This window comes from Mastomys coucha, unplaced genomic scaffold (assembly GCF_008632895.1).
Source record: "Mastomys coucha isolate ucsf_1 unplaced genomic scaffold, UCSF_Mcou_1 pScaffold22, whole genome shotgun sequence".
Lineage (NCBI taxonomy): Eukaryota > Metazoa > Chordata > Mammalia > Rodentia > Muridae > Mastomys > Mastomys coucha.
The window spans coordinates 62,577,711-62,605,184 of NW_022196905.1; the positions used below are offsets into that span (position 1 = coordinate 62,577,711).

Sequence of the window (27,474 nt, forward strand, 5' to 3'; positions counted from 1 at the left end):
CATCTAGATGCTTATGGCTTTAAAGAAAATAGGATCAAAATAACGGTAGTGGAAGAAAGATTAGAGAGTTCAATAGTAAAGTATTGGTGTTATTTGGTCATCTGAGTAGCAAAACAAATTTCAAACCAAAGTGTAGTATAGGATTAAAGGGCAGTACTGAGAAACTATTTCCAAAACTTCAGTAGCATTAACACAAAGTAGGTGGAATTTCCTGTAAGGATATTTATCTATTTAGAGAGAATATAGCAAAATTACTTTGGATATATGCAAGGGAGAGCTGTAGTAATAGGCCCTAACACTTAGACCAGATGAGAGGGAAGAGAGAATCTGAAATGTGTTGAGTCAATACATTATCTAAATGACACCGAATAACAGCTGCTAAGGTAAATGAAACGGCTCCTTTGACTCTCCATAGATAAAACCCCTGAACTCTCCAAAGGTGCCAAACTGTGTAACTTTTAACCACATGCAGACTTATGAAAAGTTTTTGAAAAATATTTATTGTAGAGTTAATAAATGTTAAGCATAGAATGGTATTTTGCTTACAATTTCTCAGAAGCATATCTATTGAGAGAAACAGCATTTATCAGCACCAAGACTGTATCTCTTAGTATTTCAAAGTATTTTAACTGTTTTAATGCTCTAGGCTAAAAAAAAAAAAATCAAAACATCATCTCCACCAACAGGCTAGTAGAGCAGTATCATTGACCACTGTCTTGTCTCTCTGCTTAACATTCTCTCAACAGCAATAACATGGAAGTTATCTCACAGAATTTGAGTGGTGATACACTTCCGGAAAAATCTGAAGAGCAAACAGATAGGATCTTGCAAAGTCATGTCAAGCAATCTTTAGAAAACAGTCAGAAGGGCAAAGAGTCCATAAAGTAAGGCACAGGGGTAAGCGATAAGAAGCTGTTGTCCTTCCATGGCCAAGGCCGAAATGAAGATCTTAGAAGCTGAAAGACTGCACCAGGTAATGATGAGCAGGGCTGACATGGTTCCAATGGTACCCCTGTAGGAGAGACAAAGATGACAGATGCCTCATGCCTGGAGGAAAGGCGGGAGGTTGAATCAGAACTGCCTCTGAAGTGCAGGTGGTACATCTGTTCAGAACATCAGTCTCCATTTGCAAAGGAGATTGATCACCTGAATGAGCTTACAAGGCCTCAGGAAGTCAGAAAAGACTTCATTAAAATCTGCTGTTCAGGACTGATCTTTTTATATTTACGTAAATCTACAATAAGCAAAAGCAGAAGCCATGGTTATAATCAGTCTCACTTATTAACATTCCCATTTTATTCTCATTTCATGTTATGTATGTATTTATGAATCGTCTATTATGGCTTTGGATTTTAACAAAGTCTATTGGCTAAGCATTTAGTTAGTAGTTGTTGCTGGATTTGGTAGAGCTAACTTCAGGGGCAGAACCTAGAGGGAAGGAGGGAAGAAGTTTGGCCGACCAACCCCCGCCTCTTGTTCTCTTTCCTCCAGGGTATGAAGGTGAGCAGCTCTGCTCCATAACACTTTCTTTATCACCATTTCTACCTCTCCACGGAAAAAAGTTAACAAGCATGGCCTCAAACTGAGAGCCAAAATCAATCTTTCCCTTTATAAGATGACTTTCTAAAGTATTTCATCACAGTGGTGAGACGCTCACACGCAATTTCCCTTATAATCTCAGGATGAAAAAAAAGGCTAAATATGTACTGATTTTCCAAATCAAAATTACACAAATAGTCTTCTCTTTGTTCCTAGCACCCAAATTATTTAAGAAGCTCTAAATACCAAAGTCACCAAAAATACCCATTAACACAGCATTTTAAGGTTATTCACCATAGCATTATTATTTTGCAAAACCCTTAAGACAAAGTTGTAGAACCAAATTATACTAATACAGCAAACTTCTGCAGAGCACAGTCCTGTAAACACAGCAACCTGCTAGAGCAAACAGTTATGTAAATGGTAGCATTTGTCTGTAGCTAAAACTCAGTAGCTGGTTTTATCTGTGCCTTCACATTGTCCATTTCCTGTCATAGTCTTTTGTTAAATCTGAGTACTCGTTGATAAAGCAATGTTTGGCGCCATTGATTCTCAAGAATGTTATAATAAAGAGAATCAGGCCATATCAAACAAAATGAGCATGCTTAAATCACTCTCAATAATTTCATAAGAATAACTATTTGTGATATCAAAAGTATACATTTTGGCTTCTTTAATCATATTACCCTTGTCCCGATAAGAATAAGCTCTCTATATGGCGACATCCCTTCTGATGTAGCATTAATAACCTACACCTGCATCATCCCGGAAGAAAGTGCATTAAATCTCCTTTGTACATGAAAGAAAAGGCACATGGGTGTTTCTTTCTACAGGTTTTGTGGACAAGGCAGGGAACTGTAAGGTTGCTTGCTTGCGGTCGCTGAGTGCTAGCGTTCTACACGAGCCTTGGGAACGTGCTGTGGGAAACACCTCTAAGTACCCTTATGAAGAGTTTAGAATTGCAAATGCCGGCTGCCTAAATGAAGAAAGAAAAGGCAAAAATTGTATTGACTGAGCCTGTGTGCTGCTAAGTTCTCCAGAATTAATATCCTCATTGGGGTTTCTGGGAGTTCTCTACTGTGAGGAGCCCAGCTGAGAAATAACAGTTGCTCCTAAGCCTAGAAGGCAGATGCCTGGGCACTAAAGTAATTTGTCAAAATTCAGCAGGCACTTACTCTTACAAAATCAAATAAGTGAATTTTCTTCAGTTGTTATATTACCCATGCCAATGGTTTATATTGAAGAATGTGACAACTTAAAGGTACAAGTTTTAAATATTACATGGTTGGATTTATTTTTCAAACTAGTTAAATAGGAACAGCTCCCCAGACAAATTGACCTACTTTTTTTCTGAATTTATGTCTAGCTTTTAATAAGCATAATTCCTCCAATTCCATTGACAAAATGTTAAGAAACCTTCATGATTGTCCTGGTCTGGCAGACATGGGCAAAGATTGTGCATGTGGGGTCAATTAGCAAAACACTTACTGCAGTGAAAAGAAAACTGCACAGCTGGACAAGATGACCATGGGGAGCAAGCAGTATCCCAGCACACTGGCCACGCAGCCATATGACACCCCTGAAGAGCTCATCAAGTTCAGTAAGGCATGAATCCCCAGGCAGCCAATGGCACTCATGCCATATATATAACCAAACTGGGCTTTTCCTGCCTGAAGCAACGCAAAGAAAGCAGTTAGAAATCAAAACATTTGAAAGTATACTCTATGCTACTGAATATCATGGTAGATACATCACCAGGTCACTGAGGATTCTGGCTAAAGAATAAAAAAAAAAAACTGCCTGTAATAAGAACTATGATCTCCAAAATAAACACCCTGATAATATGTATCTATTATGTATAATTATAATTTATATAATTATATATATATATATACATATACATATAATTTGGGACAGAGTAGTCATACTACAAAAAATAGGAAATATTGCCAGTGTGACTTTTTAAACCATACATTGTCTGTAGAGTATGACAGCAGTGAAACATATCTTTTTGCCCCATATTTACTGCAAAGCTGAATGACTGATGAGAAGAATAAAAACATCTAATACAGTCTAGAAATTTACAATTAGTACCACTAATAATGTTATTTTAAGAGTTTGTTTCAAATGCTAAGAAAGGTTTAATATTGAAATGGAAAATAAATTATCTGGGTTTTTACCTCAAATGTCTAGGACCCTACCTAGACAGTTGATCTTTCTTAGTTCATCGTGATCTAAAATCTTAATATTCTTCTAATCAAATGCTAACAAAAGCTTCTTGCAGTTCAGTCAAGTCCCAGACCTTGTAGATTTTGAGTAGCTCTACCACTGAGCTACATCACAGTCTTCTTTTATGAGATGGGATTTTGTTAAATAGTTTGCTCTGGTCAAATTCGTGTATCTTATATGCCCATTTCCTCAGGGTTGGAATGACAGACAAGAGAAGATACTTAAATAACTCCTACTAGTTTTATGTATCCAAGAGTGATTTTGATGATAAAACTAACACGACTGTCCTTTAAAAGATGGTAATCATAACATATTCCACAGAAAAACAGTTGTTATATTAAAATGACTTGCAAGGGAAAGATAGGTTAATATATATATATTATATTGGTTGTTTCTGACTATTTGATTAATTGCCATGGTCTTGCATAGTAGGTTTGATCAAGACTAACACATTGCTGTCAAAAAGAGAAAAGGGGAGCCGTAAGAATGAGTGGGAAGTCTGATTGACAGAGGTTGAGTTAGACAGCATGGGTATTTTATATGTGCTACAAGGAATGAGCCGTTATATTGGAGGAAGAGAGTGTGATCATTGGCCACTCAGAAACTAGATTGTATTCGGTACCTTGACTGTGTAGTATTTTAAATTTAACAAAGGATAAGAAAGCATGTATGTAGTCACATATACTTTTTAAACCACATTTGAAGTATACAGCTTTGTGTGTGCGTGGGGGGGGGGGGGGGGGGTGCTGTTCATGTGTGTATGTGCTTATGCATGTGTATTCATGTGTTTGTGCTGAGAGAAGCTGTTTAAGCCTGACATTCTGTATCTAATCATGGAATGGCTGGACTGCTGACTAAGGATCATCATGATCCCGAGTACTGTCGTTGTAGTCATGTACCTCTATACCCACTTGTTAATGTGATGGGATACAAGGTCATATCCTAAGGCATGATAGAAAGCAAATTTCTTCCGTTTTTTTTTTTTTTCCTAGAAATCTCTCCAAAAGTAGCACTCATGAAGACAAGCCAAGAAATGTCAGTTTAGCTGTTACCATAAGCAATGTGGCTCCCAGAGCCACACAGAAAAGGATGGGTCCTGTGAGATCGGTTTCGTTCATGATGCTGCCATCTGCTGGCTTCATTGGATTTAGCACCGTCAAGGTTTTCTGCCATATGTGATCAAAGTTAATTCCAAGTTCTGGGAAAAGAAAATAAATAGTCGAACATTTATTATGTTCCTTCAAGGATAGTGTATCTATTTTTTCATGCTATCCTAAGAGGATTTATCTAGTTGTTTTCATAATCTAAAGTATGAGGTAATATACAGTAAGCAAACAATACACTTAAAGAAATACTGTATAGACAAAAAAATCTGTAAATATTTTTATCGGGCTCATGCAGTGAAATTTTAATTCTAGTTAACAACACGGGAATTGACATACAGTAAAATCTATCCTTGTAGCTAACAGGCTAAACGCGTCTCAATCACCCCGCCAGATATTTTCTCCACCCACATTTTCATCTGCGAGCACTTCTGTAATCAGGCCATATCACTCATGGCATAATTATGCAATGACGTTCAGTTTAGCCCTAGAGTTTCCCTTCATCCTTCCTAATAAGAACAATAACCTTGCTCTACATTGATAAAAATCTCCACGAGGAAGAGAGAGTACCACTCTTCCTGCAGAGAGCAGTAACCACGATGTACTGCAGAGAGCAGTAACCACGATGTACATGCAGATGCTTATAAACCAATGCACGGGGAGATTGAATCAATATATTCAAAGATTACATACAAAGGACAAGTTAATCTTTTCCTTTTGTAAGGGAGAGTATTAGAATAAAAATCATTTCACTGAAGCAAACTCGGACTGATTGCTCAGGGTTTACTGGCCTCTCGAGATCTACAAATACTGGTCTCACACACCTGATAAAAGTAGTGTGGATTCGCTCCTGTTTTATGCATCAGATAGATGGCTTGGATTTTGAGAGGTGAAGTAACTTTCTTTTTATCACCATCATATGGTATTTGTTAAGTAAATAGACATTTAATATAACCTAAAAATGTGAAGGTGGGGGGAAAGAAGAGCAGAAATAATGACTAACTATGGCTTACATGCAGAAGAAAAACCAGTATCAAAAATGTAAGATCAGAAAATTTGACTTGATTTGTAAGGAAACTATGTGAGTATGGGAACTGAACTAGGGGCCTCTGGAAAAACATCAGGTGCTCTTAAATGCAGAGGCAGCTCTCCATTCTCAAAGGAAATGTTTTAAAGATCATAAATTACACTTTCAAAAATGAAAGCAAAGAAAACTGAGCAGCATTCCGATGGTAAAGCAAGGGCTGTTAGGAACCATTCCTGTCTGACTGCTGGCTTCTCTGTAAGCACTCACTCTCAGGTAGGAACATGAGTTACAGCCTGAGGCAGAATGGGTCAAGCTGGTGTGGAATGCCAATGTTTACCTATAGTTATTTAAAGTCAGATCTTTAATACAATTTCAATGAAACAAATCCTGGCATGAATATTTGAGACTAAAAGTGTCACATTTCTCTAGATTCAAAAACTTCTCTGCATACATTTTCAAATAAATTTTTGAACAGTGGCTCAATCAAACATAAATATGATTGTTATAGGTAGTCAACTAGACAAATACGTTTTGTGTATTCTTATCTGTATATAAAACTTCTTAAATGTACCCATCTTTTGATTTCAGAAACAATAAAATTCCTGGGGGCATTATGTTTCTAAAGAATCTGCTTTACTTATACCATTTATGGTAGGTACTGAATTCTGCTAATGTTTAGCAATACAATATCTATTTATAAGATTCTTTATATCTTATCTACATATTACATTGGCTATTATTATATTATGCTACTTATAAAAATGATAATAAATAACATTCAATGGCTAAAGGTGCATGATACATTTCCACACTAGCCAATCTCATTCCGGTAAAGCATTGAAAAGTTAGGTCCATATGCAGCTAATTTATTATCTATGTATGTATGTATATATGCATGTGTATATTTATCTTCTATTTAATTTATTTAATCTTTTTTACAAGAAAGTCTAACTTCCTAAATTCAACTGTCCATCCATTCGTCTATCCATTCACCCATCGATATCTATATATCTCTCTTTATCTCTCTATATATCTATCATCTATTTATTCATACTATTATTATTATTATTATCTATCATTTCTTAGCATGTATCTATCACTAATGTGTCTATCAATCATCTATCTAATTTATTCTATCTTTCCTATTGAAAAGGCTATCCTTCCTAAATTCACCTGCACTCCCAAGCATGTACAAATGTCTCTAGTGAGATAATAGAAACAGATCAGTTATATATATGCATTTATCTATCTGTCTATCTATCTATTTATTTATTTATTTATTCATAGAAAGTAAATGCTAGGCAAACTATCTTCCATTGAGCCACATCTTTTTTTTTTCTTTTCTTTTACTGGATATTTTCTTTATTTACATTTCAAATGTTATCATTCCCTTTCCCAGTTTACCATTCGGAACCCTCCTATCCCATCTCCCCTCTCCCTGCCTCTATGAGGATGTTCCTCCACCTACCTACCCACTCCCAACTACCCTCCCTGGCATGCCCCTATACTGGGGCATCGAACTTTCAAAGAGCCAAGGGCCTGTCCTCCTATTGATATATCCAACAAAAGCCACATCTTTATGCTCATATTTGTTTTAATGATGGCAAGTACCATTTAAATACTTTCCGAGTTGATATTTTACACAAGTGGGATTTCTAATGATCTTGATGTCATAGAGGGGTTTCCCTTCAACAACTTAAAAACTGTCACATGGTCAACAGGACATGTGGATGAGCTAGCACATAGAGATAAACTTTTGAATATACAGATGATTTTGAAATTTGTTACCCTAAGCAGTGTAGCAGGGATCACTTAAGCGTACTTATGTCATAGGTTAGAGTTAAAGCAGTGGCTTTGGCCTAGATTTGTTCTCTTAGCACTGGGTTAAGAAAACATGTAAACAAGGAGAAACATAAACATGATGAAACAGTGAGCACCTGAAAGTGTACCTACGAACAACAGTATACAGGCTGAGCATGTTGTATCTAGGAATATTTATGTATATGTGTAAATGTGTACATATATATGTGTGTATGTATATATGTATATGTATACATACATATACGTACACACATATATACATACATGCACATATATATACATATATATATACAAGAGGACACATATATACATACACATATATACACACAAATATATGTACATATATATATATACACACACACATACATACATATATGTGTGTTTGTGTTAGTTATTGGAACAACAATTAATAAAAAGAAGGCCATGAATTTGAAAGAGAGCAAAGAAGGCTACGTGGGAGGGGTTGAAGGGAGGAAAGGGTTAAATAATGTACCTATACTATAATCTCAAAAAATAAAAGGAAGTAATTTTAAGATTGAGCCAATTGTGTGAATTTCTGGCCCCATGTTTTTCCTTATCTTCAGTGCATTGTATCTTATGACTATGTATGCTGGAAGAGGTGAGTGGTTCCACAACCTTAAAATCGGTCCAGATTTTAATGTAATTTTTTTAAATAACAGAAGACCATAAAATTAAGAAACAACACAGTTCAAACTTCAGGTCAAGCTTATGTCACTTTCAAATTCATTTTTAGTTTTTAATTACAATTAAGTGCTTTTGGTACAAAATAGATTTCTCCTTAAAAGAAGAATAGTTATTTCTGAAAAAAATACAAGGAAAAATGCTCTGTGCAATATCATTACTAATTTTGATCATTTATTTGATGGCTAAATTAAGGCCTGCACACATTTCAATACTGAGTCATAAAATTGTGAATGGATATAGGATGTACTAAATATTTTAATGAAAAAAAAATTTATGCTTTCAACTGAATATATATGTCTGTATTATTTTGCTTGTAAATTTATTACCAAGTATTCATTGTAAGGGTCTCAACATAACACCTTAGAGTATAAAACCAAAGATACAACCTCTATAAAACCTGAATGGAAAATTTATTGTTCTGCTGTCACCTAGTGGTAGTAAAGTATATGATATAAAGTATAAAAGTGTATTAAGAGCTTTATTTGTGCATAAATTATGGCACTGACCTTTCAGATGTAAGTATCGGCCTGTGGTACAAGTAGGAAACAACAAATACCAGTCACTTTTCTCATTTGACATGCTGAAGTTGACCACTATACTATGGTGAATTTTTATTTTTTACTTTATATTGTATGTATAACTTATGAAAATTTGAAACAAAAATAGTACTTCAAAATCTGAGCATCTTTGAGGAAGTTGATATAAATGCTGCATTGGTCTAGAGAAAGTGGATCTAAACAAAACTGCAATTGTAAAAACGTCTCCAAGAAATATCATTCTCAGCTTTAAAGTATAAATACTAAGATTTCCATGTGTTCTCAAAACATCTGTGAGAGAATTATATTGGAAATAAAGGGGGAAAAGGACTTTTTTCAATTGCATCTTCTAGAAAGTTATTAATGTATTTTTATCTAAATATATCTTAAAATAAGGAAAGTACATTTAATTTAAAACTAATACAACACAAAGCACAAAAATGGAAAGAATGGATAGCTCTTTGAGTTCTACTAGAATAAAGTATAAAGTATTCATATTTCCTTTTTTTACTAGGGAATTGACATAGATGGCATAGACATTGCATATTTTCTATAAAGTGCAGTAGAAAAATTCATTTTCAAGGACAGCTGGCAATGCTTTAAGTATTTTCTGGCCACATTTTCCCAGTGTTCCAGATACATCTCAAAGACTTCACAGGACAAAATATTTTAACTATCATGTTAAAATATTCCTTATTGTAGGCTACAACCTCTTAAGTTATATTTAGATTGTGGCATATGATTTATACTACCATTATAAATCATGTTTTCTAACTCTTAATGACTTTAAAGAACTCATGTAGAAATTATTATGCTACAATAATAAGAAGACCTTATACAGTAACATGATTCAACTTTATATTAAATACTCAAAACAAATACTTTCAATGAAGAATAACATTTCCTTTTGAACTAACTCTTTAGGTACATACACAATATATATACATATATATATATATACATATATATACATATATGTATATATATATATATACATATATGTATACATATATATACATATATATACATATATATATATACATATATGTATATATACACACACATACATATAAGAAGCTAGCATAGTACCTGGAAAAAAAAATCATGTGTTTCATTGTTTATTCCTAGGAAATTTTGGGAATGAGCAAAAGAAACTTATTTTAAGTACTACCGTTTACCGTTTTGTTTTCAGATTCCATTTAACCATAGGGAAAAACTAAATTCAAGGTCCCAGGCCCTAGGGAAGCTTGAGATTTCCCTACAGCAGAACAGCTTCTGCTGTAAATGCTCATCAGAGTTCAGACATCTCAGGGACAACTTAGAGAGTCAGTTGTCTGAATAAAACCATCTTAAGGACAACCTCTCCATCTTGCTATCATGGTCAAACAAGTTCATATTCCCAGGACTAGGAATGAACACCTATCCCACTTCTCCAAATGTTTTCTTAATTGTTTGTTAACCAGTAAAGAATGCAGAAATTGTCATTATCTAAATCAATGTGAATAAATTGTAAAAATATATAACCAATTGCCTGTTAGGCCCTAATTAACTACATGCAGCTGATCCATTCCTTTGTCCCCTTATCACTCTGAGCTCCAGACCAGATATCTAGGTCCTAGAATGAATTAAGGACTTTGAAGCCAAGTGCCCTGGATATGGCCCAATCTCCAGTGGACACTCCCCTGTTTAACCCACAATGTCAAAATACAATTGGATAAGACTGCAGCTCCTCCAAGATCCCTTTCTCTTTGTGTTCCCATCCTTTAAAAATGTTGTACAATCTCCTTTCAGGGACATGGTTCAGATCCCAAACAGGCTGCCTCCTTAAGTGCTCAGAAAATAAACTTTAATTTTTTAGTTTCCTTATCTGAAGTGAGTTTTCTCAGCTTCCACCCTAAACCCAACACAAAGTAGTTAATCCTTAGGGACAAGATTTTAACTTTTATGTATTAATTCATATGTTTCTATATTTTAATTCATATTACTTAGTGCACTGAGGCAATTTATGGGTCATTGAAGGCAAAGATTTTGGTGAACTCAAAACACTCAGTGAAAATAGTTCATGAGTTTCCATTGTCTCGTGGTTGTAGAGGAGAAACAGACTGAGCTGGTTAGACATGATTGACCACAAAAGTTCAGTAGCATCTAAGGTACTAAATGATCTACTACATAATTTTCTGTGCTATTCTGTATTACTAAAATCTGTCTCTCCCCCAAGATCCCTCCCTCTTTCCATTATTTTAGGCAAAGAGAGAGGACTGAGTTAACTCCAGATTATTGTTGAGTTCAAATGAAGTACCATTTTTTATGAAAAATATTGCTAATTATAACCTTTTACACTTGATTCCACTTAGAGTCCGTGTAGAGCTTGGGGGAGTTTATCATTGAACATTTCTGCTTAGCTCTCTAATGCCAAACTAAGATAATTTCAAGTTCCTAGAGTTGTTACTTCCATCAAAAAAAAAAAAAAAAAAAAAAAAAAAAAAAAAAAACAAAAAACAACAACAAAAAAAAAACCTCTTAATGTAGACTTAAGATGTCTGCATAGGAATAGAAATAATAAAGAAATGTTCCTGAAATCTATCTGGACCTTCATCTCCAAAAGTCTTGCATTTCCTTCCTAAGAATATTGTTATGTACTGGAACTGTATTCTGCATCTAGCCCTGCCAAGAGACAGACAGACTGACAGAGAGACAGAGAGAGCTCATGAGAGCCAGAGAAGACTTTTGCTTGCCTCCATGTTGACCACAAAGAATTAATTTGAGAAACTATTTCCTTTGCTCCCAGGCTAATAGCAAAGAATAAAATAATGTTGTTATGAAGGGTACCATTAGCTAACTGAGAAGTGTTGTTTGTCTGATATAAACTCCTTTCCATAACGTGTCTTTCTTGTTTATGCACTGCCAGAGCCCAAATCTAAGAAACAATGAACAATCCTTGAAGAACTGTAAGTTCCATAGCAACAGAACAAGCATATTTGGATACTTCATCCCCAAATGCAACAAACTTACAATTGTTTAGGTTTATCTATATTGGCTTGCCTGGCTCTTGTTAACTGTGTATTAATTACACATGAAGCCCAGTATGCAGCATTGTGGCAGAACAGGTTAAATACTGATTATTGCTGTGGATCTCTAAGCTGTACATGCATTAAGAAACACATTCACTTACCCTCTAGCAAAGGAGGCTCTTCATCAAAACTGTCAACCGAGGAAGACTGTGAGTAATAATCCAAGTTGGATGAGGGCTGAAAAAGCTGCCCTCCATAATCTGAAGGCAAGAACATCTCTGATGGAACTGGAGAGGAAGGCTGGGGCTGCTCAGTACTTTGTGGTCTAGAAAAATAAAAATCTCTGTATTTTCACATACAAGAAAGGAATATCTTGTTAAATCAACAAATGAAAGCACAATTTCCTCTGAATGAATTCACCTAATTTTAAGGGATACTTACCAAAGCAATGATGAACCTGCTTAGAAGTCAATTTTAACTGAAAAATTTGAAGGGGTTATGAAAAAGCTTCTATAAAAATGAGTTATAGTAACAGTTTTAATTGAACATTTGCAATATACTGGACGTTGTCCCCTTTGCTCATTTAAAACTCTCTATGGGCAAAACTGCATGATAAATATCATTTGTCAGAAAAATAAATACAATTTGGAAAGCAAATGACACACACAGCATCCTGATTCCAGATTGAAGTTTTATGAACAGTGCTCTTCTCCCTACATAGAAAAGTAGTGTGTGATCTGTGTGTATGGCAGTTTTACAGAGACAGGTTGCAAAGAGAACAAGCTAGACACAAATGAAGACAGAATGATCCAGAGAATGAGACATGAACAGAAGATTAGAACAGATTGGCAAAGTTAGTATGAGACCAGCCATAACAATTCAGTCCGAAGCTAAGAGAAGCCACTTTGAATCAGTCAGTTTAGAGAGGAGTTTGGGCCAGAACAACTAAGTTGGATCAGACAGACAGAGTTCAGAAACAACTAGAAAGGGTGAGATTATACAGCAGTAAGTCTCTGAGGTGACAATTATATCAGACAAATAAAAGTTCCTTTTAAAAATAAAGCTCAAGATAGTTCATCACACACACAAAGAGAGCTTTGTAAATGGTAATTATCATGACATTTGAGAGACATGATCTTTATTCCAGTTCACTAACTTAGACCCACAAAACAACCTTCAGAAAAGCAACTGAGCAACCAAGACCAATAGGATGCAGAGTGCTTTTGAAAGTTATTTTTATCTAGCATTTCAATAATTGTTTCACATTAATAGATATTCTATCTGTCAGCAATTGTTCTTTATGAAAATTCCACAAAGTACATGTACCTATGTTTCAACTAAAGAAAATGAAGTTAAGTCTTTTCAATGTCAAAGATATAGTCAATGCCAGAACAAATTTTCTTTCGATAGCAGTTTTCTTTCTTTTCTTTTCTTTCATCACCAATAAAAGCAAATACTAAATTCTTCATTGTTTCTTTTTGTTAATTTAAATTAACAACCCCCCTATCTTTCTCTTATGTGTGTACAGGTAGTTGGGGCAGGGCCTAGGTGTGTATATGTGTATACATGTGTATGTGGAAACCTGAGGTCAATGTTGAGTGTCTTCCTCAGTAGATCTGCCTTGTGTTTTCAAGATGGGGAATCTCTTACCGATCTAGAGCTTGCTGATTTGTCTAAAATGAGGAGCCACCAAGCCTCAAAGATTTTTCCAGTCACCATCACCTTCATGTTTTATTGCAGATGCATGTGCATATCATGTCATCCAGCTTTCCATGTGGGTTCTGAAGATCTTAACTAGAGTCTTCATGATTTTGTGGAAAACATTTTACCAACTGAGCCATCTCTCCAGAACCTCAACTTAAATTTACATCAAATACATACTATTTCTCAAAATATGTTTATGTCAACACTGCCATAGCACTTTTCATAATACTCACATATTAAAATTTCATATTTTATTGTACAACTTCTCCAAATAAGATCTTATCTCTATGATGGAAAATATTTACTAACTTCATTTTGAAAACTTATCCTCACACCATAGATAAGTATACTTCTCACCCCATTAAAGATACTTCTTTGTATTTTCAACCTGAAATGTATCCTGTCTACAAAAAATGCAGGCACAGCGGTTGGAGCAGAGACTAAGGGGATAACTGATCAGTAACTAGCCCAACTTGAGACCCATCTCATGGGCAAGCAGCAGTCCCTGACACTATTAATGATACTCTGTTAATGCCTGCAGACAGGAGCCTACCATGGCTGTGCTCTGAGAGGCTCCACCCAGCAATTGACCCAGATACAGACACCCACAGCCAAATAATGGATGAAGCTTGGGTACTGTTATGGAATACTATGCGGAAGGATTTCTAGCCGAAAGGGAATAGGAAATTTACAGTAAGATCAAGAAAGTTAACTAACCTGGACCCTTGGGGCTCTCAGAGTCTGAATCACCAACCACAAAACATACACTGGCTAGACTTGTCTCCTCACACATATGCAGCATATGTACAGCTTCCTCTTCATGTGTTTCTTGTGCAACTAAAGTAGTGGCTATCCCTAAAGCTATTGCCTGTACATGAGATATGTTCTTCTAGCTGGCCTGCCTTGTTTGGCCTCAATGGGAGAGGAAATGCCTACCATCACAGAGACTTGATCTGCCAGAGGAGATGGGGAAGGAGGATGGGGGAATATTTGAGGGAGGGGTGACCAGGAGCGCTGCAGTGAGTGGGACATAAAGTAAAAGGAAAATTAGTATTTAAAAAACTAAAATAAAAGAAAAAGAAAAGGGGTTTACAATTTTTTTTGCTTTTTTTCTTTTTTACCTCTTTTTTTTATTTTATTAGATATTTTCTTTAATTATGTAGGATATCTTCTTTCCCAGTTTCCCCTCCAAAAAAAAAAAAAAACCCCAAAAACAAAAAAAACAAAAAACAACAAGAACAAACCCCTGTTCCCTCTCACCTCCCCCTGCTTGCCAACCCACCCTCTCCTGTTTATTGGCCCTGGCATTTCCCTACACTGGGGCATAGAACCTTCACAGGACCAAGGGCCTCTCCTCCCATTAATGACCAACTTGGCCATCCTCTATTATACATATAATACTGGAGCAATTAGTCCCACCATGGTTGGTGGGACTCTTTGGTTGGTGGTTTAGTACCTGGGAGCTCTGATAGTACTAGTTAGTTCATATTGTTGTTCATCCTAAAGGGCTGCAAACCCTTCAGCTCCTTGGGTCCTTTCTCTAGCTCCTTCACTGGGGACTCTGTACTAAGTTCAATGGATGGCTGTGAGCCTCTACTTCTGTATTAGTCGGGTACTGTCAGAGCCTCTCAGGAAACAGCTATATCAGGCTGGATTTTGAAATTGTGGTACATCTACACAATGGAGTACTACTCAGCTATTAAAAACAATGAATTTATGAAATTCTTAGGGAAATGGTTGGATCTGGAGAATATCATCCTGAGTGAGGTAACCTAATCACAAAAGAACACACATGGTATGCACTCTCTGATTAGTGGTTATTAGCCCAGAAGATCGGAATACATGAAGTACAATCCACAAACCACAAGAAACTCAAGAAGAAGGAAGACCAAAATGTGGACACTTCATTCCTTCTTAAAAGGAGGAACAAAATACACACTGAAGGAGTTGCAGAGACTTAAGGAAGGACTACAAATTTTTTTAAAGATATTTCTTTGTATAGCAATGAAAGAAATCTATAACTGATTATAGAAATAGATTTCTACAATAGAAATCTATAACTGATCAAAACTGTATATAAATGACTGTGGGATGCCCAACTCTACCTAATACACCAACAATACAACTCCAATACCTAATGCTAAAAGAATATTTCAGAAAAGGTAGGCAGAAAGATCGTAAGAGCCTTAATATTGGAAAAGATTGTTTCCTGAATATGACAGAATGAGCACCCATGAAAATTTGGCAATATTGTTGCCTAAACAAGATTATAATGACAGCAGCAGTTGACATGCCATCATGCCATCATGAATAGAGGGAAGGCCCCATCCCTAGAAGAAGAGCTACTGGCAACAAATGGCTGCTGAGAGAGATAATTAGCTTTCAGGGAAAAGGCTACTGAAAAGTATTTACTCTCATGTGGTCAGTATTAAACACATATACATAAAAAAACCACTAAATTGACTAGCAGATTCATCTGCACATGGATGTGGAGTATGTGGTGTTTGTGTGTGCGTGCGTGCGTGTGTGTGTGTGTGTGTGTGTGTGTGTGTGTGTGTGTGTGTGTGTATTAACTATTCAGGAACAGGTTGTGAGTTTGGACACAGAAGGGGTGATGATGTGACTACAGTACAAATGTAGAAAATTTTCATTTAAAAATTAAATAGACATTATAAATGACCTTGAATTTCATCCTTATCTCAGTTTTGTATCAGTCTTAATTTTTGAAAGAAATTGACAAAATAAATGTTTTTAAGTAGATAAAAATCTATTTTCAGGATCTGGATAAATATAGGTAAAAGGCTCTTGCTTGAGCATTATTTTTTAAATAATAAATAAAGCATTAACTTGACATGAGCACCAAGTGAAAAACTATTCACAGAAAATTGGGGTAATTTCTCTGTACTTTCTTGTCCATTAGTGGGGATACTTCACTGACAACTGCTCAGTTAACTTTGTTTTCCCTCAAGAAAGCATAACCTACTGCAACTAACTGGCAGACCGTTGGCACTGCTTAAAGATGGGAGTGTGTGTATTCAGTACTTACTCTCTGGATCCATAAACATTTCCATAAGTGTTAGAATCATCATAACTCTGCTCCTGATTATCAACGATATAGTTAGATTGGTAGAAGCCCATGTCATACTGTTCTGGGTTTGACATCCTGAAAAATTAAGAATTTGTTTGTTTATTTGTTTGTTATTTACTTTGTTAGTCAATTAAACTTTTTGAAATATATACTAAGATTAACTAATGGTGTGATTATAGCTGTCTTCCTATTAAAGAAGATAGTATTTGGAAGAACAAATTAACTATTAGGGAGAAAAAACATATGCTGGAAAGTCACTTATTTAAAATCTGCCATCTTCAACTACTTTATTAATGTTTTCACATTTTCCTATTCTGACTCTAGGTTGACTTCAATTTTTCTAAAGGAAATCTCCAATGTTCTTCCCTTCCCCACATACCTCACTCTTAGCAGTTTAGAGAAAGATTTTAAACTTGGTGTGGTAGATATGTACAAAATTGTCCTAAACAATGCAAGTTTTCACTTTGAAAATGATGCATACACACGCATACACACACCACAAAGAAAACAAAATATAATGGCTGATAATAATACTTTTTATTTTATAGATATTTCCTATAAAATATTTCCTAATTCTACTTGGGAATGTGACCTTCACATAGATTGAAGCCAGGAATACCAGATGACAAAAGAACAAAATGGGATAAAGAGCTGGCAGAATAAATTATTAGAAAGGCAGGGATAGCTATTTGGATACAAATTCTAGAAGAGAGCAGAGACTTTTGAATTTTTAATCCTATGTTTTTGACAGCCATTTTTATTTTAAAGTAGTGAATTTAGAAACCCCTGGGAGCAATCCAGATAATTATAGTCATCTGTAGGTTACTGCCAATGATGACTTTTAAATTAAACTACATTAAAAAAGCAGCCTTAACTCTAAGAGCTCCATTAATCAGAAATATTCAGCTCACACTTGTTAAATATATCAAAATTATTCAGTTCAGTAAAATACAGAGAGCCTGACTAAAGTTGAATATAGTAATTCATACAGCTGATTTTATAAATAAGGACTTTTCATTAGTGATGTGCATGAAGTGGCTACAAGTTAGGAAAACTAAAACCAAGACATAGTAATAAATCTTTTAACAATTTATAATATAAAGAACTTAAACTTTAATACCATAAGTTTCTCAGCCCATAAAAAATGTCAATGAAGCATAGAGACTGGTTTCTCTTGAGACTACGCTAACTTTGGTAACATGCCAAGCTTTATGCAACAGCTATTTGGCTTCTTACATAACCCAGTTTTGTGTTTTATTTAAATTCTAAGTGTTTTAGAAGGGTTAGATAGACCAGACACGTACCTGCATCTATGTGTGCTATGAGGGAAGATCCTCCAACAAACGTAGCTGGACTTGGGAAATTAAAACTAATCAGTGAAAAGATGACGTGCTCGCTATATATAAAAATTTCTAAATTTGTACTCTGACACAGTGGACAGATGACACAGCCAAGAAAGCAAGGCTGCCAACAACCAAACACAGTATCTTATAACACTTTCTATGGTTTGCAAACACAACAAGCAACATGCAGACATGAATATGATAATATGGGAAATGCATCCAGTATCCTTGTGTGCATATCCAGTAAACTGTGGAACAAGATTATTTATTGGAAGTTACACAGGGAGAGTAAGGGGCTTGATATGCCTTCTTCCACTCTGGTTTTCAGCCTAGTAGGATTCACTGATGATTTATCTGTGATAAAAAAAAAAAATAAGTATACAGTATTTTATCTTAACACGAAGATCTCAGCACCAAAATAAAATGAGATGGTATCATTTTATCCAGATCTGAACATTTTTAGGAAATGAGTTATGTCCTGACCTCAACTTTACCTGCTTTTAATTTCTGCAGCTGAGGTTAAGATATATTCCTCTGATGTAGTTTTTGCATGTTTGTTTTGTTGTGTGTGTGTGGGGGGGGGCTGAATTCAGAGCATTACAGGTGGCCAGTAGTTGACTCTAGGTGCCTTCTTCCATCGTTCTCCAGGTTGTTTTCTGAGACAGAATTGTACTGAACCTGGCTGACTGATTGTCTAGGTTGGCTGGGCAACAAGCCCCCAGGATCTTGCCGTTTCTGTCTCTTAGTACTGGGACTACAGATGTGCCAAAGTAGCTGGTTTCTTATACAGGTGTGAGGTATCCAAACTTTGGTCCTTGTGCTTGCAAAGTAAGCTCTTTTTAACCCTGTGCCATCCTATCCTCCTGATCTAGTGTTTTCATATAACGAACCATTCTGTACCATTTTCAAGCCAATTCCAACCATCAGAAGCTTTCTTTTTTCTTTTTTTTTCTGTTTTTCTTCTCTTTTTTCTTTTATTGGATATTTAATTTATTTATATTTCAAATATTATCCCCTCTCCCAATTGCCCCCTCCCAGAAATCCCAAGCCCTCTCTTCCTGCTTCTATGAGTGTGTGCCCCACCCACCCACTCCCACCTCCCATCCTCACATTCCCCTACACTGGGTCATTGAGCCTTCACAGGACCAAGTGTCTCTTCTCCCATTGATGCCCAACAAGGGCATCCTTTGCTACATATATGGCTGGAGCTATGGGTCTCTCCAAGTGTATTACTTGGTTGGTGATTTAGGCCCTGGGAGCTCTGGTTGGTTGATGTTGTTCTTCCTATGGGGTTGCAAATACCTTCAACTCCTTCAGTCCTTCTTCTAATTCCTCCGTTGGGGACCCTATGATCAGTTCAATGCGAGCATCTGCCTCTGTATATGTCAGTCAGAGGCTGACAGAGCCTCTCAGCAGACAGCTATATCAGGCTCCTGTCAGCATGCACTTCTTGGCATCCACAATAGTGTCTGCATTGTGATGACTGTATATGGGACAGATCCCCAGGTGAGGCAGTCTCTGGATGGCCTTTTCAAAAGATGCTCCAATATATAACGGGACACATGCTACACTATGTTCATAGCATCCTTACTTATAATAGCTAGAAGCTAGAAAGAACCCAGATGTCCCTCAACAGAGGAATGGATACAGAAAATGTGGTACATTTACACAACGGAGTACTACTTAGCTATTAAAAACATTGAATTCATGAAATTCTTAGGCAAATGGGTGGAACTAGAAAATATCATCCTCAGTGAGGCAACCCAATCACAAAAGAACAAAGATGGTATGCACTCACTGATAAGTAGATATTAGTCCAAAGGCTTAGAATACCCAAGATTCAGTTACGGACCACGTGAAGCTCAAGAAGAAGGAAGATCGAAGTGTGATACTTCAATCCTTCTTAGAAGGGGGAACAAAATACACATGGGAGCAAATACGAAGGCCAAGTGTGGAGCAGACACTGAAGGAAAGGCCAACCAGCAGAGGCATTCTAACTCACCGTTCTGCTAGAAAGGTACACAATTGAATCGCTATCAGGAAACTTCACTCTGGTTCTGACCCAGGTAAACTGTTCTTGTTAGTACCCTCCATTCTTCTTGGATCAGATATTGTTGAGGGTCATTTCCTTTATGGTTTGCTTTCTGCCAAGTCTCCTTTCTAGGACTACAGATTCCTTACATATCCAAATTCTGGTTTAGAAAATGAATTTGTTTAATAACTTCTATTTCTATGGCACTGGTAAAGTAACATACGTCTGCACATTTATTGAGGACCAACTATTAAGTATCAGAGTCTACTCTTTTTATTTTGAAGGTAGGGGTTTTGGATGATCTAGAACTATGTAGACCAGATTGGCCTTGGGCTAACAGAGATCCACTGCCCCTCTGCCTCTGGAGTAAAGGGATTAAAGTTGTGAGCAGACTCCAGCTTTTATGCATCATTACAGAAATGAATGTGCAGTGCTGAAATCAAAGTCAGATATTTTAGTACAATATCTGCAACTAATAGTGAATTACTCAGCATTATCTACAAACTTTAGGTATATGTAATTTAATTTTTACTCCACTTTCACGGTTTTTTTTTTAACTGTGTCATACTATAGAAAAGAAATTGAAGTGAATAATTTGCCCAGAGACATCAGATATTCAGTAGAGGAGTCAAGTATAGCAGAGTTCAAAGTGTTCATGGTTGTCTTAGGGTTTCTATTGCTGCAACAAAACACTATGACCAAAACAACATGGATAGAAAAGCACTTATTTGGCTTGGACTTATACAGCACCGTTCATCATCAAAGGAAATTAGCACATAATCTCAGTGCAGGGATCTGGAGGCAGGAGCTGATGCAGAGGCTGCGGAGGAACATTTCTTATTGGCTTGCTGCCCATGACTTGCTCAGCCTGCTTTCTTATTGAACCCAGGACCACCAGCTCTGGGATGGCACCACCAACATCAATCTCTAGTTAGGGAAATACCCTATAGACTTGCCTTCAGCCTAATGTTATTGGGGTGTTTTCTCATCTAAGGTTCCCTTTAGCTTGTATGGCGTTGACCTAAAACTAGCCAGCACAGTGATCATCCAGGATGATGTTAGAAATTAAAAATGTAAAAGAATAATGTAAAAGAATAATGAGGGGAGGGAATCTTAGTGATGATCCATGAAAAGGCTCTTTGGAGTGTAGAACTGATTGATGAGAAAGAAGGCCCATGGGAGGCTGTGTGGAAAGCATTTCAAGCAAAGGCTTGAAGACAACAAAACTTTTGGCCAGTTTGGGTTTAAACATAAAGCCAGCAGAGCCTTTGAAGTTGGGGGAGGTTTAAGGAGATGATTCTGAGATGTAGACCAGCATACAAGGGAGTTGGAGATCATGACAAGTGATCTATAATTCCTGTCCTTGAAATGAGAGCTATTCAAGGGTTTACAAAACAGAAAGGTGTGATAAGTTTTATGCAGACATGGGAAGGAGTTTAGTTTAGTGGATGCCATTGCAGTGACACAGAAACTATAAAGTCAGGGCAGCTGAAGGATGGATCAAGGGGTTGGAGCTAGAGCATGAGCATCAATGAGAAGTCACATGAGGAAAATGAGGGAAGGCCAATGAAAGTAGAGAGGAGTCAAAAGTAATTCATGATGGAATTTTCACAAACATATGAAGTGGAAGTTTCTGGTTGTATCATATAATGCAGACTTACATGGTGTTTTGCTGAGGTAAGACCTGTGAGATGTTTGGAGAGAGTATAAATAGGACTCAATGGAGAGTGACAGCATGTTTGCATAGCTAGCTTTGCAATGGTTCACTGGTCTCACATCTTTGTTGATCTTCACTTCATTGAGAGAGACATGGCAGAGAATTTCTCAAGGCATTCCAGCTTGTTCTGGTTGCTTCCATTGATGTGCATCAATTCTGAAGAGGCATGGCAGTTTCTGCTAGATCATGCCATAGATGCTGATTCCTGTGTAGTATCCTGAACCTACCTAGCTGGACTGCTGGTATGCTGACAAACAGATAGGAATTGCCACAAAGAACTACTTTTAAACACGTCCACACCTCAATGTTCTATTTATCATCTTTTTACCCCTACTTTTGGATGGTGGGCTAGAAGGTGGGTGTGAAGCATTTGAGAGCCCATATTAAAACTAGGTTTTTTTTTTTTTTTAAATTAAGCCTATAAACATATATTATTTGTTTGGTCATATGATAGACTTTTGTTTCTATTGGATAAAGATGGATAAATTTGAGGATGATTTCTAAAATTTGAAGAAATTTTCTGTCTTGATGGCATAGCTATGAGAAAATGGCAAATTTATTTATAGGAGCTACAATCAGATCATAATTGCTTTTCTTCCTTTCAGCATTCTTTTTTTTAAAGATATTTTCTTTATTTACATTTCAAGTGATATCCTCTTTCCCAGTTTCCCCTCCAAACAAAACCCCTATTCCCTCCCCCTTCCCCATGCTCACCAACCTACTCTCTCCTGCTTCCTGGCCCTGGCATTCCCCTACACTGGGGCATAGAACCTTCACAGGACTAAGGGCCTCTCCTCCCATTGATGACTGAGTAGACCATCCTCTGCTACATATGAATACATATTCAGTATTCTTTTATTATATTTTTTATTCTTATTGAAATGTATCAGTTTTATTCATCAATAGGGTCTAGTCTGATGAATATAGCCATATAATGTGCACTGATTAAGTCAGGGTAACTGGTATCAAGGTTCCTTTTGAAAGAACGTGGATCTTTTATCTTAACTGCAGAAAATCAAGGAACATTTTTCCTAATATGTAAATTCACAGAAAAGTTTACCAAAGATATTTTAAATTTTATTCCATTTAGATAAATTTGAAACTTTTGTGACTATACATTTTTAAATTCAATTTCCTTCATGAAAGTCTGGTTTGATTAAATGAATTGAAAAAAGTACATCAACCAAAAAAGGTATATAAAAATGAAATTAATCTAAGCCTCCAGTGTACTGTAAGCCATGAAACATTGAAGACCAAATGACTTCAATTTCCTGAGAAGTACATTAACGGATCATTAATACAGATGCTAGAGTCCTTTAAAACTACTCTTATAAATGTAATGTTTTACATGTAGAAAATGGACTTAAATGTTTTTCTCCATTAACAAATCATTTGATTTCTTTAGTGTGTCTTAAAGGACAGAGTTTAGATCAATCAAAAAGACAGTCGCAGAGCCATCATTACTGATCTGTCTAGCTTATCTATTTAATCATCTCTAAGTTCTAAATGACCAAAGTGAATCTGACCAATGATTTCTTCTGATAAAAAGAACATCATGATTTCCTCTTCCTTTCCCCTTCACAATCCATTTCTTTTACTCCTCTCTTTCACTCCTTCCCTCTCTTCTTTCTTTCTTTCTTTCTCTCTCTCCCTCACTCTTTCTTTCTTTCTTTCTTTCTTTCTTTCCTTACTCAGTCTCATGGGTGTATCTTATATATACACTCAAGGGTACATGTATGTACGTGAATGTACATGGGTGTATCTAAGTATATAGAGACAAATTTCAGAGCCTGGACCTTTCTTCTCAGTTCCAATCTACCTGATACACATTTCAAGCACATGGTAACCCAAAATGATTTCATTTCTTTTCCCTCCCCATTGTGTTCTCCAATTCAAGAAATGATACTAAAACATAACCATTCACAGAAATGAAAAAAAAAAAAACTCATCCAATTTCTCAGTAAGCTCTATTATCACAGATTCTAAGCTATATCTCACACCAGTTCCCTTTGTTTCTACTGCTATCTGCCTGACTGAAGCCATCACCTTCGGTTCCAATTCTATTGTTTTCTCCTATTGTAATTAGTCAACAATATAAAATATTGACACTAAGCTGAGTAATAATGGGGAGTAATATATCCTAAACAGGAAAATTAAAAACATCCTTTTACTGCTACAAAGACTTACTAACACCAGTAATGACCCTTCTGTGGTGGCAAGCTGTAGTGAAAATCAATATGAAAGATCCTTTCTATAATTCTTTTATCTCTGGTTTTATTTTATTGCAGATGAATTAAAAAAAACTCTCAATATTTAAACTTAAAAACATTGTTTTCCTTCTCTTTTATTTTAACACCATTTTTTTTCAAAAGTAATTTTTCGTGTGTTTTAGTATTCTTTGCTAATTCATACAAGCATGCAAAGCATTTAGATAATATCTACCTTGTCCTTTTGGAAGGAAAAATCTGTTTTCTTTAGAAATGTGGCCCATGGTCCTTTGCCCCTACTCCAGTGGATTGCCCTATACCCATGCATATGGGCTTTGACAATCAGATTCAATATGAAAAGGAGGGGAGGGAGGAGGAGAAGAGAAAGACCACAACATGAATTATGAGGGGATATTGTGCTGGTGTGGCATCTGTAATTCCTTAGCATCTTTTATGTGAACTATCAAGAGGTGAAGAGACTGTGAGCTATGCAGCATCTGTATCTGCAGCAACTTATTGTATACCTGACAATTATGCATGCATACCATATTAAATTAAATACCGTGGAGAGGAATTCTTTATATTCAGAACCCAATATGTAAACTTCCATGCTAATTTATATTTTCAGTGTTATGAACCACTTAAAAATTTCATAGCTTTATTATCAGAGAAGCTTCCTCCTGTAGCAAATGGGGACAAATACAAACACACAGAGACAGACTTTACACAGAGAAAGTAGGTAGAAGAGGGAGGGAGAGAGGAAGGTAGGGAGAAAGGAATGGAGGGAGGGAGGGAAGGAGAGAGAGAGAGAGAGGGAGAGCTCTTGGAACACTCAGGTCTAAACTGGATGTCTCCATCAATCCCTCTACTCAGAGCTCGGGGAACCCTGCAGAAGAAGGAGCAGAAAGGATGTAAGAGTAGGAGGGTGTGGATGACACCAGGAGAACAAGGCCCTCTAGATCAACTGAGCAAAGCCCATGTGTACTCTCAGAGTCCAAAGCACCAAGCACTGGGCCTGCACACATCTGCATTAGGCCCTCTGTATATATATCACAGCTTTCAGTTTAGGATATTTATGGTACTCCAGAGTCTGTGAAGAAGTGAGTCTCTAATTCGTGTGCCTGCTCTTGGGCTCTTTCCTTTTTGTTTGTTTTCCTTGTCCAATGTCGATGTGATAGTCTTTGTTTTATCCATCTTAAAATAGAAAATATTCCTCTCTAGTCCACATCATCAATTTGGACAAGAGGAAGCAGACATGGTAATTTCCTTCTACATGATTTCTATGGCCTCTATGATAACCGGAGTCTTAAAATGCATGCCATTTCTTTGTCTTTTTGGGGGATTGTCCACATGGACACTTCTATCATCACAATCTCAAGATTCTTAGTTATTATGTGGTTAGTTGGCTCCAAGTAACAATGGCAAACACTAAATGACTTGTGACTGTGCCTTAAAAGTATGGCTGCATTATTCCCACTGCACTTCCTTATTAGCCAAGTCACTAAGGACAGCACATATTCTATAAAAAGGTACTATAATCTACGTATTGGAAAATTGCCAAAGGAGGTGACAAGATTCAGTCTACGTCAAATTGCAGATTTCTTATTTCTGGAGATTTGTAGCCTATGATTCAGGTTTGAGTTCTCATTCATTAGTCAGTATCTCTCTAAAAATACTACCTATAGTCGTGCTAAATTCTGGTGTTGTGAATTGACCTCTTTGAAAATTCTAGGTGATACTTATTTTATAGCAGCTGCCAGTGAACCAATAGAAGGTGGAATCATCTTTTTTTATTTCCCAGTGGACAAGTGGGTGGGATATCTCCCTAAAAATTGTTGTCCCCAAAGGCCTTCAAAATAATGTCTATGAACTGGGGGGACTCGCTAATCTCTACCATTTTATGGCACATAGAAACTAGTAAATGCCCAAATTATGTAATGACAGGAAATTACACATTTAAATATCACTCTATGAGTTTATCAATTGACTTTATTTTAATAGTTAAATGTACCAAAATACATCCTCACAAATATCACGTCAAAATTATGTAACTCTCAGTTTGTGGAAAATCCAGATAGTTTGCTTTGCAAGCCAAACCAGTTGGCATCATGCTCCTTTTCTTGATGTATTAATATCATGTATTTTCTCTCCAAATCATCTGTTCTCAGAAAACAAACAGAAAAGATTCCATTCATTCAACTATTAGTTACTTAGGCAGCACAGAGGCTCCTCTGGCTGTACCCTTCCTAAAGTGTAGATAGTATCTTAATGCTGACAAATAATGGTTTGTCCCAGAGGTTTCCAAATCATTTTGTGCAAACATGTCAGCTCACATTTTCTTTCTGCAGTATTTGGACCTGTCCTCACTGCTCCTGGGTGACCTTAAGAGTTAACTTAACCCCTTTGTGCTATGGTTTTCTCATCAAAACAATGATAATGTTGGAGTAAATGACTTTAAAACACACCTTCTAAAACTACTGAAGTATTATTGTAAACACAGAGACTTAAAAAAATGCTGCATTGTCCATATGGTCACAGCAGAAATTCAGAAAGATAACTATAATGGAAGGCTATTTGATGACTACCTGAATGCACCAAAAAAATCTGCTAATGCCTTTTAATGAAAATGCAATTTTTCCATTATCCTTATCTAAAGAGTCCCTTTGCAAGAATGTTTCTAGCATTTTTGACAGTTATTTTTCTCATGTTCCTAGAGCACCTTTAAAATTCAGTGTTTATTTCTCATGTTCTTTCCTCAAGATGTGACAATTCCCTTCCTCAGGAACAAAAATAAATAATTTTTTTACAACTGTCAGAGAGGAAAAAAAAACTTTGGAGAGAAACTGTACCTGATGTAACTTGCCTTCAAATAAATGAATACTAATGTTCAGTGTTTAACAGTAAATCTTAGGAATCAGAAGAGAAAAATTGGTCAGTGTTATATAAATAATTGTGCACATGAAAGAATAAAATAAGTGAAAGAAGTAAAGAGCAAAGTATTAAGACCTATGCACTGAAAATTATTTTTCTTGCTTTGAAAACTCAAAGCAAAAGCACTTTACAGCACTTAGAGTATCAGACTTACTCTGACAGGCTAGGCAAGTGCTCTGCAACCAGGCTACAGCTCCAAAATTTAAAGTGATTTTTAAAAGATAAATAAAAATTGCCCAAAAATAACTTCCTTTAAGAGACAAAGGTCAATTTTCCTTGGCATATTGTGCACTTAAAGTTCTTCTTTTTCTTTTTCTTTTTCTTTTTTTTCTTTTCTCTTCTCCTCCTCCTCCTTCTCCTCCTCCTCCTCCTCCTCCTCCTCCTCCTGTTCTCCTTCTCCTTCTCCTTCTCTCTTCTCTCTTCTCTCTTCTCTCTTCTCTCTTCTTCTTCTTCTTCTTCTTCTTCTTCTTCTTCTTCTTCT

General features: G+C 36.2%; 1 protein-coding gene across 2 annotated transcripts in view; it reads right to left on the reverse strand.

Moving 5' to 3' along the window:
- Positions 1 to 801: 801 nt before the first annotated feature.
- Yipf7 (Yip1 domain family member 7) overlaps positions 802 to 27,474 on the reverse strand; it is a 32,845-nt gene continuing 6,172 nt past the window's right edge. Inside the window, exons 1-6 of one of the 2 annotated variants that reach the window (XM_031342564.1) lie at positions 18,068 to 18,152; positions 16,722 to 16,838; positions 12,133 to 12,296; positions 4,821 to 4,966; positions 3,028 to 3,209; positions 802 to 1,012 (exon numbers count right to left, since the gene is read on the reverse strand). In XM_031342564.1, coding sequence (XP_031198424.1) covers positions 850 to 1,012; positions 3,028 to 3,209; positions 4,821 to 4,966; positions 12,133 to 12,296; positions 16,722 to 16,837 — 771 coding nt within the window. In that variant the 5' untranslated portion in view covers position 16,838; positions 18,068 to 18,152 and the 3' untranslated portion in view covers positions 802 to 849. Of the gene's footprint in view, positions 1,013 to 3,027; positions 3,210 to 4,820; positions 4,967 to 12,132; positions 12,297 to 16,721; positions 16,839 to 18,067; positions 18,153 to 27,474 lie in introns of those variants that run through there. The other variant, XM_031342565.1, reaches the window with a different exon arrangement.